We start from the raw sequence: 15947 nt of genomic DNA on the forward strand, positions 1-15947 counted from the left end.
ACCTCCTAACATTTTAATTAAATATTCTTTTTAGTTACAATTGGTTTTCACGATACAGACGTCAACATGTAATATTACGAAGTGTTTTTTTTTTTTTTGGGGCACAGGTCCATAATCTTTACATATCCTTTTACAATTTTTTTCAAGTTACTTCTAGAAATCCACTCAAACCGCATTGCTAAAAACAAATGATAAATATTTACTTACACACACACATACACGGGGAGAAAATATAAAATGCCTTTATCTGTGAACCAGCGAATGAACATAGAATACACAGAGGATACATCATCACTCTCCCTCAAAAAATACAGAGGTTCTTGGGCAAGCAGAACCATCATAGATAATATGCCAGTCCTTCATTTTTATACAAATAAAAGAAAGTTCCCCCGTAAAAGGTGTCTCTCACAATGCATGAACGCCCATAACAATACAGACAAACAAAGAATACAGCCTTAAGGTAACATTACCACTAACGCCAATTGGCAAAAATCTCACAACCCGCTCAAAATACCGGTACTACGACTATACAATTCTGTGTCAGTCTACTAAAATCAAATGAAAGAATCAATTATCTTATGCCAGCAATATCAACCGATAAAGTTTCAGTACCTGCCACTCCTGCGCTGTAAAATGCTGGAATTACTTAACCTCCTTTAGACCTCATATGAAACCCTGCAAAAGAGAGTAGAGCTTATGGACATCATGGGCTAGTGTAAGCCATATCAGTAATCTAACTTTTGTGTCACATTAATTTTTCATATTTAATACATCATGGGCTAATATAAGCCATAATTGTTAAGATCCTTTAGCAAGTGAGAAATGAGCACATCCCAGTTATACCGATTCAGCAGAGAGCAAAGTATAACGTGGGAAGTGGGAACCAGAAAAAAAAAAAAATCAAATCCAGTAGAGAAAGGGGTGCCGTTATGTTAAGTCACATCACTACAACTATGTCTAATTGATATGGATTCTAACTGAGAATTAAGCTATAATCAACATTGGAGGAATACATGGAAAGTAATATACATTAGAAAACTAATCATTAACCTGGTCCAATTATTCAAGAGAACCAACAAGCGAGAAATATCAGGATCTAACTCCTTCAATCATGCAACAAAACAATGTAGCCCTCAGTAAATACAAATACCAAAAAAGGGGGGATGAGAAAATTACTATTATTTTATAGGGAAATATGATGCAGGATTTAGCTGAATACCATTATTATGTGGTGATGGAAACTCTCCTGGCAGTTCAGTATGTCGGACTTGCATTTCCCCAAAGGAAGGAATGATTAACATGACAAAGGACGGATATGTAAGGGAAAGGAGAAAAGTTTTTATCTTTTTGTGTTGGGGGGGGGGGGGTTCATAAATTTGATAGGACTTCTTCATTTTCAATCTCTGCATCAGTGAATGTCAGTGCTCGTTGTAGCTTCCTAGAGGAGAACACCTCCACCTCAGCCATATAGATGGCGGTAACTGGGCGGTGATCTGAAAGTTTGAGCTCAGTCCTTCTATAACTCAACAATCTCAATCCCTTGCCATATGAAAGAACACGATCACACCTGAAAGATAAGTAATATACTATAGCAATTAGCCATGTCAGTAAAAGAACTGACCTATACAAAATCATATAGCAGGTCTTACAAAATCTCACATCTTTGAAGACATTTTTGGGTATATAATAAAGACAATATAAAATACCCTGCCAAATATTTAGTTTCTGCAGCATTTAGCTATTTTCAAAAGTCTTGAGTGAACCTTTGAATCTAAGACAGCATAGTAAGGACCATACGATAAACTATTTGTGAAGAATGGGAGAAGAATATTAGGGGAGATATCAGTAGTTAATTGCCAATTAGGAATTGAGGATAAACATAGTAATCAGAAATAATTTTATTGGCTAATTGGTTTGATCTAGAATTTAGTTATCCTTTCATTTTAATAGAAGCTCTCTGCGCTTGATAGCCATCTCTCCCCACAAATTTTTCTGTAGGTCACCCCTTTTTCTTCTATATATCCTATTTCTACTTCTCTCTCCTTCCCCTTTTCTTTGCCATTGTTCTGCACTAACTGCTCTTATCATTTGGTGGGTGAGGCTATTGAATATGTCTAACGTTCAGGGCAGGCTACTTCCCAAGAACATTCTTCGAATTCTTATGAATATGCTTATTAAATTCTGTGTTTTCTGTGAGGAACTTTTCAGTGTGAGCTGCCAGACCCGTTTTTCATCACATCATATGACCAATGAGTTACTGACTTTGATGTGGTCTTGCACACTCTAGAAGTAACATATGAATTAATTCGCATGAAGAGTGCTCCTTCCAGTATTTTCCACATGAGGAAATGCTCAATTAGATAGAATGTTTTACAAATAGATCACATCCCTTATGATAAAAGTTTTCTCGTCATATTAACCACGTATCTTATAAATTGCCAGACTTCTACAATAAGATTTCAACAAGTTTTAAATTTTCATCTGAAATACGTAGTAGAACAAGTGTACACATGGAACATCCAGAACAAGTGGACACTTGGGGTTGGATGCGCACACTGATAAATCAGGTGATCATAAAAATAGTATAATCTAGAGATACAAGAAAACACTGCTTTGCTGGATGATAGATTAACATGTGTGTGTGTGTGTGTGTGTGTAAAGCAGCAGACATGGAAACACAGCCTGGAGTCAAGAAAGTCAAGCATACCATGCTGGCCTACGCTTCCCAGTCTTGGGATCTTCTCCACGGTACTTCTCTGAATTAATCTCATACTTATAAGTAGGGGCAAAGTTTAGCGTGCCTTCTAACCATCCAACAAATGCACCCTTCTTGAGTTCTTGCACAAGCTATCAGAATAAAATGTCAGTATTCTGAAGAGCCAAACCAGTTATCCAGTAACTGAAGTTCATTTATTTTCCACATTCCACAACTCATGGAACTGATAAAAACAATTATGATGGACTATGAAACGTAGTTATCCAACTTGGCCCAGTAAGGAAGCATTGTAGAAGGTGTAAGTAACAGGTCAATATGACATGAAAATAGGGAAACCACAGGAAGTGTACATAGAAACACAATCACATGTAATTGATTGTCGAAAAACCTCCTGTGAGTAGATAATCCAATCAATTCTCAGAAAGGCATTCATTATGGAAGTAACCAGAAAACCACAGGTCTAATGTTCAGAGGGAGATTCTTATTCTGTACATTCTATGCATGAGATTCTAAAGTACCTGGTCCTTCTCAACCAATTTTGACCACTCCTTTTTCAGGACAAGATCTCTTGTTTTCTCATATGACAAATTAATTCGGTAATTCAGATCTCCAAACCAAATAATTCTTCTGCAAAGAAATTAGAAATGATTAATTGATTATTTCCTTTAATTTTAAAAAGCAAATAAAGAATTACAGCAGACGACAAAAGAAGCATAAAGTGCAGCTGCAGCTTGGAAACATTCCAGTACCAAGCTAAATGCACATATAAAAGCAGCTCAAGTTATGGCACATGTTATAAGATAATAGATGGTGACAAAAATGCTTCTGACTCTTATTATTATGGTATATGTGTTCAATTAAGGTTTAAGAGGACAGATTCAGATTTAACGTTGAATAAACTCATATGCAAAATTGGAGATGTTAGCATATCATCTATGTCAATCTCCAACACCCAATTTTTAACATAATATGTGAACACAATATAATTCTTGTTGGAATTGGGCTTTTATCCTCTGAGCGCATCACACAACTAGGGTTTCTAGTCTATTATTTTTATCCAAGTCAACTTTATCCTTTTAGGATTCTGATTAGCATCTTATATTTTACTTTATTGAGGGAGGATTTTATGTGATTGCATCAATCCCTCTCTCCCTCTATTTATGTATTGGTCAGTCCTGTGGAATAAGATAAGCAATTATGCACTGTTTTCTCTCATGGTATCAAAGCGATCCCACTACATCGTGCTCTCCAGCCAACCTATAGTGTTCGCCACTGGTGATGAGGTTCTCCAGCCATCATCGGTGTCTGGAGGAGGCCCTAGAACCGGGACCGAGACTGGGGGAGGAGGTCTATAGGGTGTGATGATTCCTATTCAGCCTTCGGGGGGAGTTCTGTAACTGATTCTTTTTCTCAAGCTGTTATAACCCATTGTCTTAATGGGAACAATTATTTATAGTGGTCCAAAAATATTCTCACGCTCATCCGTGGGAAAAATAAGGAAAAATACCTCACCTAGAACCCCAAGCCGCCAGCTAACATGGTGTGCCGAGAACCACTTGGTGATAACTTGGCTTGTTCACTCTATATGACCGCCGAGATTAGTGAAACCTACTTGCTCACTAATTCTGCTCGAAAATTTGGGAGTCAGCCAGGCACACCTATTCTGTCAAAGAAAATACAGCCTCTATTTTTCAAGTGAAAAGGATGCTTCATAGTCCCACACAAGGGGAGAGAACCGTTACTCTCTACCATAATGCTCTCATTAGACTCTGGCAATAGATCGATCTATATGAAGTCCACCAATGGTCCTGCCATACAGATGAGGTTTTATTTTCACCAAGTGGTCAATCAAGAATGCTGTTATGAGTTCCTGCTTGGGTTGAATGATAACTTTGAAGATATTCGAGGACGAATTATGGGCATGAAGCCTATCCCATCCCTTAAAGATGCATGTAATATGATTGGGTATGAGGAAAGTTGTAAAGAACTTGTTCAGAATTCTTCATCTACTCCTTCTATTCTTCCTCCCTCAAGTTCAGAAGCGTCGGCCATGGTGGCATGTGGAAATTAGGGTGGAGAGTGAAAAGGGAAGAAGCATCTTAAATGTGATCATTGTAACAAAAATGGTCACACCAGGGAATTGTGTTGGGATTTTCATGGGAAACCAGCCCATGTAAAGCAACGGTCTCAAGGTGATAAAAAGGGCTTCATGGTAAGCAACTTTGACAGTGACATGCTTAATAATGAAGACCAGTCCGTCCTACAAAGAATTCTAGAAAAGTATTCTCAGGAAAGACCAAGTGAGAAAACTCCCTCTGTTACCTTAGCTCAAAAACTTGTCACCGCTTTAAATGCTATGGCCTGGACAAACAATATTTGGGTAATTGATTCAGGAGCTATAGATCATATTACTGGTTTTCGAGAATATTTTCTGTTTTTCACCCCTATTTTGAGCATACCTATGTTCAAGTTGCAAAAAATACCTATGCCAAGGTCATGGGATCAGGCACAGTCACTATTTCTCCCATTACAATCCTCACAAACGTTTTATATGTGCTTGACATACAGTGTAGCTTGTTGCCTATGAAGTGTATAGCTCACCAGTTAAATTGCTTTGTTATTTTTGACCGTTTTAAGTGTGTTTTTCAGGAGATGGATTTGGGGAAGACGATTGGTAATGCTAAGGAATTTAATGGGTTGTATTATCTTGAAGGCAAATCCTCAAATAAAGACTACATGGCTGATTCAAGTTCTTGTTTTTCTACTATGTCTTATGAAGACTTTATGTCATGGCATTTTAGGTTAGGTCATCCAAGTTTTGATTAAATGAAAATTGTTTCCCAAGTCTATGAATAAAAAGAAGTTTGATTTTCATCGTGATACTTGTCAGTTTGCCAAACAAACTCGCACCTCTTATCCTTCAGTCCCATATGTTCCTTCCAAACCTTTTGCCCTTATTCATAGTGATGGTTGGGGTCCATCCAGGGTTGCTACTAACTCAAAAGCTAGGTGGTTTGTTACTTTTATACATTACCATACCCAGTTAACGTGGCTGTTCTTGATGAGAGACAAATCTGAAGTTTTCTCTATTTTTAAAAATTTTCATACCTTTGTTCAAACTCAATTTCAGGCCTCTATCAAGGTCCTCCGAAGTGATAATGGGAAAGAGTACCTTAACTCAAACCTTCAAAATTTCCTTACTGAGAAAGGGATACACCATACACCATCAAACTGCTTGTGTGAACACCCCTCAACAAAATGGGGTAGCTGAAAGGAAAAATAGGCATCTTTTAAAAGTGGCAAGGGCTTTTTTGCTAGGGAAAACATGTTCCTAATATTTTTTGGGGGGTTGCTGTTCTCACTGCTGCCTATCTTATTAATCACATGCCCTCCAAAGTCTTAAAATTACAGTCACCCAGTGAGAAGTTTCTAGCCTTTTTCCCCCCCTAATTCTCACCTTTTAAACTCCCTTCCTAAGCGTGTCTTTGGCTGTACTGTTTTTGTTTTTTCTTCTTTTGGTGAAAGTTTGGCTTCTCGGTCTATTAGATGCATTTTCTTGGGATACTCTTCCACAAAGAAGGGGTACAAATGTTATTTTCCAGCTACTCGGAAAACTTCTGTCACTTTGGATGTTCGGTTTGTTGAAACCCTTCCATTCTATTCCAAATTACCCATTTAAGGGGAGAGTGATAGTGAATGATTAATATGTGACAGCTCACCTAGCCCACGAGTTAGTAACCCAAATACTGGATCTCAAACACTTCTAGATGCTTCTATTATTTCTAAACCTGAACCTGTTCCACCTGCTACAGCACCCAACTTGCTGAATCTGTTTCTGTTATGGCACCAGAATATTCTCCTAATGACCCTACCAGACCTGAATTTGAGTCTGACAACCCTGAAACATCATCAACAGCCATTCAAGACCATAACTTAGAGTGTGTTGCGCATGAATCTGGGGAGAATCAGCCAGGTCAGCAGGTGCAAAGAGAAAATCCCATTATTTTTCCAAGGCAAAGTTATGACTCTCAACCTGAAACCAATCCTGAAGATATTCAATAGCCTATTGCTCTAAGAAAACGCAAAAGGAGTTGTACTTAACATCCCATTGGCAAGCATGTCTCCTATAATAAACTCAATTCTCAGTTTAAGGTTTTGATTGCAAGTATTGATAGTGAGGATATTCCTAGTACTTTTGATAAGGCTATGACTGATCCCAAATGAAGACTAGCTATTGAAGAAGAGCTGAAGGCCTTGAGTAAGGAGCAAACATGGGAGGTTGTTGACTTACCTCCTGGAAAGTCTGTTGTAGGGAGCAAATGGGTCTTTACTGAAAAATATAATCCGGATGGGAGTGTTAACAGATATAAGGGGAGATTAGTTGCTAGAAGATTCACCCAGACATGTGGTATTGATTACCAAGAGACATTTGCACTTGTGGCTAAGTTTAATAATATAAATGTACTATTTTCTCTTGCAGCAAACTTAGGTTGGCCTTTGCATCAATTAGATGTCAAAAATGCCTTCTTAAATGGTGACTTGGAAGAGGAAGTATACATGGAAGTCCCTCAAGGCTTGCCGGGTCCTGAAAATGTGAATAAAGTTTGTAAAACAATCCCCACAAGTGTGGTTTGAGAGGTTTACTCGTGCTGTTAAGGGATCCGGTTATAAACATTGTCAGGCTGGTCACACTTTGTTAAACATTGTGGCCTAAAAAAAACTATATTGATTGTTTATGTGGATGATAGTCTTAACCAGTAATGATCCAGAAGAAATTGCATAGTTGAAAAGAAAATTAGCTACTGAATTCGAAGTGAAAGACCTTGGAAGCATGAAATATTTCCTCAGGATGGAGATAGCTCGATCTTCTAAGGGTATTAGTGTATCATTGCGAAAGTACACACTTGACTTACTCAAGGAGACAGGAATGTTAGGGGCTAGGCCTGCAGATACTCTAATGGAGCTTAATTTCAAATTGGAAGTAAAACAAGACGGAAAATCCATTAATAGAGGTACCAGAAGTTGGTGGGAAAGTTAATTTACTTGTCTCACACAAGGCCAGATATATCTTTTGCAGTGGGAATTGTTAGTCAATTTGCAAGTAATCCTAAAAAATAACACATGGAAGCGGTGTATCAGATTCTTAGATACCTCAAGATGACATCCAAAAAAGGTTTATTCTTTTCTCAGAATAACCAAAAGGGCATAGAAATTTATACAGATGCAACCAAGATGACAACTGGCATAGAAGAATAGAAAAATGTGGAAATATATACAGATGCTGATTGGCAGGTGCCATTTATGATAGATGATCCACAACTGGATATTGCACTTTTGTCTGGGGCAACCTAGTAACTCGGAGGAATAAGAACCGATCAATAGTATCAAGAAGTTCTGCAGAATCAGAATATAGGGCCTTGTCTCACAGAATTTGTGAGGGTATGTGGATTGTACGGTTATTGAAAGAACTTGGGACCTAATGAATGCCCTAATTAAGATGTGGTGTGATAGCATGGCTGCACTGAAGAATGCCAATAATCCCATCCAACATGATTGCACAAAGCAGGTTGAGATAGACTGGCACTTCATCAAGGAGAAGTTGGAAAATAAAGTCATAAACTTATCGTACATCTCATCCGGAAGACAAATAGCTGACGTGATGACTAAGCCTCTTGTCAAAACAAAGTTTTAAGCTGGCAAATATGACAACAAATAACAAAGCTAAAAGTTCAAAAGGAAGGATCACATAAAGCACCAGGAAAACACACATAGCATTAGAAAGCAGAATAGTTCTAACCAGCCTGTAAAATAACTCAATTCATAATTGATATGATAATACGTGCACTCACTCATGATCAAGGATACTTTTGGGAAGTGCAATTTTAGAACGCGAATGAAATTGCGTCCTTCGATGTATTTCATGTACATCAGTATTTCTCTTAAGTTCATCTGCTTCCTTTTCCCCTGACGCAAGGTGGACACATGTAAAACAAAAAAGTGTCTGATAAATGGACATGCTAACAGATATGGATCCCTGGAAGAAAAAACAACTGTCTTATAATCTGAAACAAAGAATATATTGATCAAATGATAGCTCTACTCAATCTTTAGTTCATAAAACCAACATAAACAAAAGGAAATTAATATTATTATTAGGAGTAATTAAGCTAAAACTAATAGCTGAATGCTGGAGGAATGAACTGCTAAACAGTAAACACTTTACATCACTCTACTAGATTGCTAAAACTATCCTTCTCCACATGGAATTAAAGATTCAGATATAGATCTTGTTACCCTGGTTTGAGTCACCATTAATGCATTCCCTTTTATTACCAAAAAAAAGATTTAGATGAGGAAACACCAAACCCCCCTCCCAAAAGTTTGATTGGAGTATAACTTACTGAAAAATGAATAGGAACTTGCCCATCATGCCGCAAAAAAAAAATCTCAGCCAAGATGGACCATTAACAGTAACAAATATATTTCATGGAAGGAGATGGAGTGGAGAGCCCTATATTTCATGTTATTATGGATAAAACTGAAGCACAACTATAAAAAGACCATGGGCGACATGTTTGCCTCTAGAATCCATAGAGACAAGGTAATAGATCATACTCAAAACTGTGAAGGCAGAATAAATACATTAAATAATAGTAAAAGGATGGGGATCCAGAAGACTTGACATGATCCCAAATTTCAGGGATTAGATCACTTGGATCTGGGTACAATGACTAGCTGCCACGATTGGTAGAACTAGTTACCAACAAATATATCATAATTAAAAAGAAAATTTTTAAGGAAAGAGTATCAGGAATATGATGATGAGATCACTGAGCAGTGAGCAATCCACATGTATGAAAGTAAAGAGGTGAAAAGGATAAAGATATGACAGTCTGAATTTTTGTACAGAACAGAAATAAATCAACTGATGTATCTCAGTCTTTGATGAAATCAAAGAGTAGCACTTGGTACGAGAATCAAACGAGTGATGCTGGAAATTATAAGCAACAAGAAAATATTAGTCATAAAACAGAAAATCCACCGGACAAATGATGCCAGGGATGACAGAAAAAGAGGGAAACAATGAGGGAGGTGACCAATATGAGTGAAAATTAATCAGTTGTATACCATAGCCTACACCTCAGAATATATTAGGAGATTAGATGGTATGATAAAATCATTCCCAGAATATTCCCTGAAACATTGAAGCCTATGATTCTAACAGTCCTCTATTACCTGATCATTCCTCCAAATGAACAGAAACAAATTCTCAAATAAACTCCCAAGTACTAATAATATAAAATCCTCAAAATATATTGGACGGGTATTGCTGATACAGTAATACTATATACCATGTTTGGATTGGAATAAACCATAAGAACAAGGAAATACAGGTGATCTTTCATGAGATTGTTGTTTTTTTCTCCCCCTTTTTTTTTTTGGGGGGGGGGGGGACACTGCCTTTCAAAGAAGATTGAATCTCTTAGAATGATGGTTAGACGTCATATACTTTGGGCATGAGATTGTAGAAGCTGTCTCTTTTGCTAATCCAGAGGTTTTGATACTACAGAAATAAAACCCTTCCTAGAAGGTGGCTATTCATTAAGTGTCCCTTTGGATTATGTAGGTATTTTATTCTTGGTAATTGGAAATTACATGTTACCGAAAATAAAAAAAATAATGACAACCAATAACAAAAAACAACTAAAGGAGTTTGGGGCACGGGAAGAATATTCTGAGGAAACGAAATTGACCTTATTGCCAATATATCCCATGGCACCAACACCAACAGTTGACACCTTCACATTTTGAATGTGTCTCCGCAAGCTCCTATGAACCCATACAGTAATGAAAAGTCCAACCATCTGCTTACTAACTATTCTTACATATGATGATCTTCTTTTCCGCTTCATCAAAGCTTCAAGGTCAACTTCTGAAAGCAAAGCTATTCCCAATGGTACTTCATTCATAGTTGACTTGAAAGAATTATATGTTTTGAAGGACTTCAATGCTTTGAAGGAATTAGTTGACTTGAATGAACATGGTCTCTCTAAAACTCTCTTGGATAGAAGATCAAGTGGTGGTTCTGGCCAGCTCAAACCAATCCTTTCAGACCCACTAAGCCCTCTGGCTAGTTTAGAGGTCTGCAGTGCAGATGATGTGTCCATACTTTCTAATGAATCATCAGTGTTCAAACAATTTAATCTATTGAACTTCCTTGGAGAGGTAAGTTGTCTTTGTAAATCCAAGTCAACTGGTCCTGAGTAGGCAAAATTAGTGGCATCTGAATTATGTACGTTTACATTTGAGATTTTATTGGTGACTGATCCATCTGCAAGTCCATCAGAAGCTTTGTGTTCATCACACAAAGGAGGAACTTCCTCACCAATGTCACTATCACTTTCAAGTAATATCTCTTCTTCTATATCTGGGATGTCATCTGGTGGCTTAAATTTTGATGGAGATGGAGGATCACTAAAGGATTTTATCTTTGGTGCTTCTGGTCGAACTCTATCCAGTGTTTCTCGAATGATATCTTCCCATAGTGGAACAGCTCGAGTATCTTCAGCACCGAAAATGTTACCAGCATTCAAGGGTACAATCTCCTGAAGACTGCAAAATTAAGGAATCTTTTTGGTCAAACTAAGAGTATTATTTTTCCTAAGCACAAAAGATTAATGAAATAGGAGTTGTTGCAGAAAAATATATTAGAAGTGATCAAACAAGACAATGATGCTTTAATCAGGTTTACATACATAAGAAGAACTTGAGTAAAAAGAAACTAGTGTTGGAAAGAAAAACTTTTTTGACAAATATATTATTCACTCCATTCTTATTTATAAGTCACCTTTAATTAATTTACCCAAATTAAGTAAGTTTGTTAACATTAGTTGATATTCTTAATTCACCCTGTCTTCTAAAAATACCCTTAATAAAATGCGATAAGTTCTACCCCAATCTTATCCATCTCTTTCAATTCCTCTCTCCAGCAAAACTACTCAACAATATCCAATTATACACACCAAGAGCACTATAGGCCAAACAAAATTAATTGCTTCGTGTATTTTGCAAAATGACTTAAACATAGAAGCGCAAAAAGCTTCGAGATGGTGACCAATAAATAAGAATGGGAGAAGGATATAATAATACTTATTTTAACATGAAGACCAAATAATCTCAGAAGGTGAGAGACTTACCCAAGAACATAAATGTCAGCTGGCTCATCAATACCCAGCCAATCATCAATATCTAGGTCTTCTGGTGGAAGTCTTCCTCCAACATTCCAAGTCCCAACACATACTCTAGGAGACAAATATACGCCATAAAACAGACATCAGAGGTTGCAACCTTAAAAACCTAATGCCAAAAAAATGAAACAAGTGTCTGTTCTTGCTTGCAAAACAAACATGAGAGTAGTATCTCACTTAAGCTCCTTTTTGTTTATATATTGCGCCCTGTAAGTTGATGACTTTTGCCTCCTTAAACTTGGAACATATTCTGTATATCAATAAAATTTTAGTTTGAGATTATTAAAAAAAAAAAAGCAATAAACGAAATTTCCCAAAATAAATGAAAACCTGAACTATTGATATTAGAATTGAATTAGACATGCTTTCCTTGTACTGCATGGAGTCTAAGAAATAAGCTTCAATATTCATCGCTTGTAAATAACCTTTTTTATAACTATCTAGTATCTAGCACCACTGGATTGTTAAAGATTTTAATTTATATATTGATATATTCACCAACATATGATTATTAATTTTCAGATATTATAATTTTTACTTGATAGGCCCCTTTCCAAAAGGGAGCAGGAAAATCTCCATATAATTCATATTTTACTAGTCATAAACAGAATTTTATCTGCATAGTCCAGAGTCATGCTTATGTTACTGCAATTCTTATTTGAGTCTTATTTAGTCATCATAACATAGGATACATATTACATAGAAAATCATGCAAGGATCTAATACTATTTCTATTTCTATATTTACTTTAAACTTTGAAAATCCAGTAACAAATCTAGGACTACTACAGGCCACTGGGATCAGAAAGAGAAACAAGTATAGAATCTAGATTAAGGGACTATTATCTAAATAGACCAGTTCGATGGTATCTAGAAGTTAATGGAGTATAGTAGTTCATTTGTGAAGTAGAAAATTTAGTACCGAGGGGAAAAAAAAACCACCATTAGATTCATGGGGAGCTTCATTGCTTATCTGTGCCCAGAACCGTGATTGTCTTCCCAATCCTGCATAACACCGAAATTAAAGTGCGAGTCAAAACTGAAACGGATCTCCAGGAACATATTATACTAGCATCCCAAAACAAATGCAATTCAGAATTTCAGATAACTGATAATTTGGCATAAATCATAGAGCCCAAGTTATACTAATTCTATGAAAAATCCGTTATGCCAAACTTGGAAACGCTCAATGGATGCACACAATCACATGATAATAGTCGAGATTCTATCTCACCTTCGTTGTCGGAATCATTATCAGGGTCATCTTCATCATCATCATCAGGGTCGGCGCTATAATCGGACTCATTGCTCTCTATGTTGAGCCATTTGCGCACGACTACTCGAGCCCAGAAGAGCTGTAGGCAGGACCAACCCAAACAACATAGTTCAGCCCAAGTCCTCTGCAATTGTACCTCAGTTCCCCCCAAAATTAAACAAACCCAATACACCAAAAACAATGACAAGAATCCAAGCACAATCAAGGAAGAAAGGGGAGGGAAAAAGAGACAGAGACAGAAACAGAGAGATAACCTGCTGCAGGTGCTTTGTCCGTCGCTTCATCTGTAAATTTAATTATAGTCTATAGATGGACACAGAATGAATATGAACTAACGGAGATGAAATTCCAATCCAAGTAAGAAGAAAAGGTACAACGGAAGACGAGGATTCAAGCAGTTAATGAAGCTGCAAGAGTGCCAAGCCCAAGAGAGACGGAGAAGTAAGTGTCGGAGCACGGTCTCGTCGGTTTTTAGCGAAGATTTTGGGGAACTGACGATGGAAATTCTATATAATACTTAAAGACTTCGAGGGCTTAATTTATGATTGAATAGAGGATAATGGTGCGCGGCTAACCAGAATTACGGACTTTAATAAGCTTCATGCGATGGAAACAAAACATAGATGTCAACCCCTGGTTGGATTTCAGAAAGCAAGAAAGGATAATTAACAGATCATCGGACACGTATATAAGACGGCGAAGAGGTGGGTCCATGCGGCTCCTGGGCCAAACATTGGACGGTTTCATCCGCGCCACCCGGCAGTTTCAAGAAAGATTCACTCTTCATGGTCTCCTGAATGCTTGATCTTACTCATCTTTCACCCAGCTTATAAAAGACCAGATCTTTTTGTGAGTATGGATTCCGGCAATGCCACAAGGGAAAGAAAGAGACACGCTCATGCAGTTTATTTCGCTTATTTGCATATATTGATATTGATGAGAATCTAAAATCCATTTATTCATTTTTATTTTTTTTTTATTACAAATCGGGGCCAAACCCAAACTAAATAAGAAACTAAGAGTCAGAGACTCTAAAACAGGATAAACCGATCATATCCCAGTGGAACAACTGACACAAGCCCCAAGAAGGCTCACCCAGGAAATGACACATAATGGATTGAAGGCAGCTCCATTTTGCGAGCCGGTCAACACATGCATTCCCTTCTCTAAACACGTGTTGAACCTTAATCTCCCATCGTTCATCCACCATTTAGCAACACGATTTATGAATCTGCTGTCACGCTCTCCATATAACAGTAAATCTTCTGAACTCCTAACAACAGTAGAGGAGTCAGATTCAATTACCACACGTTGGCATCTTAGCTTCTGCAACAACTCAAACCCATATGTGTCAGCATCTTCACAACTGCAACAGCCTAGTTGCTTAACAAAACCACCTAGCCATTCCCCTCTAAAATCCATTTCTAGTTAGTGTTAAAGTTGTTTGATTAGGAGTATGCACTGAAGTAAATAAGTTCTACCAGTGAATTGCTGGTGCCAATGCATATATATTAGGAAAAATTACATCTCCATCTACATAAAGAAATTTATTATCAAGAGGTCTAAAAAAATTCATAAAATACTTCTAAATTTTAAATCATGAGCATTTATAACTTAATTAAGGGTCTTAACAATTGAACAATAATTATTTACAACTTGTTATTATAAATTATCACTTCCCTTTACAAGTTATAAAGGATCATTACTCAATTGTCAATATCCTTACTCAAATTATAAATGGGCAGGATTTAAGATTTAAAAGTATTTTGTGAATTTTATGGAACCTTTTGATAATAAATTCTCTTTTGTGGGACTTAGATATAATTTTTCCTATATATTACTTCCATTCAATATTAATTATAAAATATTTTATTGAATTACATTTTTCCATGAGATAGATAATTATCTTAAAATCACATACTCTTTCTGTGCTTATATTTATTTAATTTAATAGGATATCCTAATTAAAAAAACCTTATTAAATATCTTAATTAAATGCATTTTTAAAAAATCTCATTAATTATATTTTAAAAAATTCAAAATATTTTATATTTTTTAATATCTTATGTCAGAAAAAGTGTCTTATATATATTTTTTATCAGATGGAGTATTAAGTATGCCATTTACATCTAGACTGTTTAAATATTGTTACTATTACTATTATTGTTATTATTTTGCCTGATGATCATAAATTTAAGTTAAAAGGTTGTTTTTATCTTATTCTCTAAGAAATTATATTGGAATAAAAAACTAAATTTTGACCACTACGTAAATCTGAGTGTTCATGACAGCAACCAAAACTAAATTATAGGATGTGACACCAAGAAGCGCAAAAGCTAAAAAAAAAAAAGACTAAGGATCATGCTTCATGTCTGAAATTATATTGGCAGAGATTCTACAAATTAAAAGCAAACATATCCACATGCCCTCACATTATTAATCAATGAAAGAGGTCGTGCACTGAATCATACAAAAAGAATCAAAACTAAATTAATTAATTAATTAATATGGTTTCATGTAAACATGTTACACTGACTTCGATATTCTTTCCCAAGCTTCCCCACCATTTATATTTCCTATTTCTCTCCAAAAATAGAATATTCATGTTCTCCAAGTTGACGACATTACAACATAAGAAAAAAGATATTGTATTATTTATATTATTATTAAGGCTATATACATTCTGGAGTTGAGGGGAAAGTAGTAGT

General features: G+C 36.3%; 1 protein-coding gene across 4 annotated transcripts; it reads right to left on the reverse strand.

The window, feature by feature from the left end:
* Positions 1–216: 216 nt before the first annotated feature.
* On the reverse strand, positions 217–13994 carry LOC129292073 (type IV inositol polyphosphate 5-phosphatase 3). 4 transcript variants are annotated; one of them, XM_054929581.1, is made up of 11 exons: positions 13494–13957; positions 13198–13363; positions 12906–12968; positions 12142–12214; positions 11914–12018; positions 10471–11329; positions 8566–8750; positions 3235–3343; positions 2708–2847; positions 1220–1567; positions 217–675 (listed from the first exon to the last, which is right to left on the reverse strand). In XM_054929581.1, the coding sequence occupies exons 1-10, from the start codon at positions 13521–13523 to the stop codon at positions 1369–1371; spliced, it is 1929 nt and encodes a 642-aa protein (XP_054785556.1). In that variant the 5' UTR covers positions 13524–13957; the 3' UTR covers positions 217–675; positions 1220–1368. The 4 variants fall into 4 exon arrangements, with proteins under 4 accessions (XP_054785556.1, XP_054785557.1, XP_054785558.1 ...); XM_054929582.1 differs by having other exon boundaries at positions 13198–13318; positions 13494–13954; XM_054929583.1 differs by lacking the exons at positions 2708–2847; positions 3235–3343 and having other exon boundaries at positions 13494–13987.
* Between the last annotated feature and the right edge of the window lie 1953 nt (positions 13995–15947).

The sequence above is a fragment of the Prosopis cineraria genome, unplaced genomic scaffold, assembly GCF_029017545.1.
Source record: "Prosopis cineraria cultivar Desert tree isolate PC_DT_omini unplaced genomic scaffold, ASM2901754v1 PC14, whole genome shotgun sequence".
In the NCBI taxonomy this organism is placed as follows: Eukaryota; Viridiplantae; Streptophyta; class Magnoliopsida; order Fabales; family Fabaceae; genus Prosopis; species Prosopis cineraria.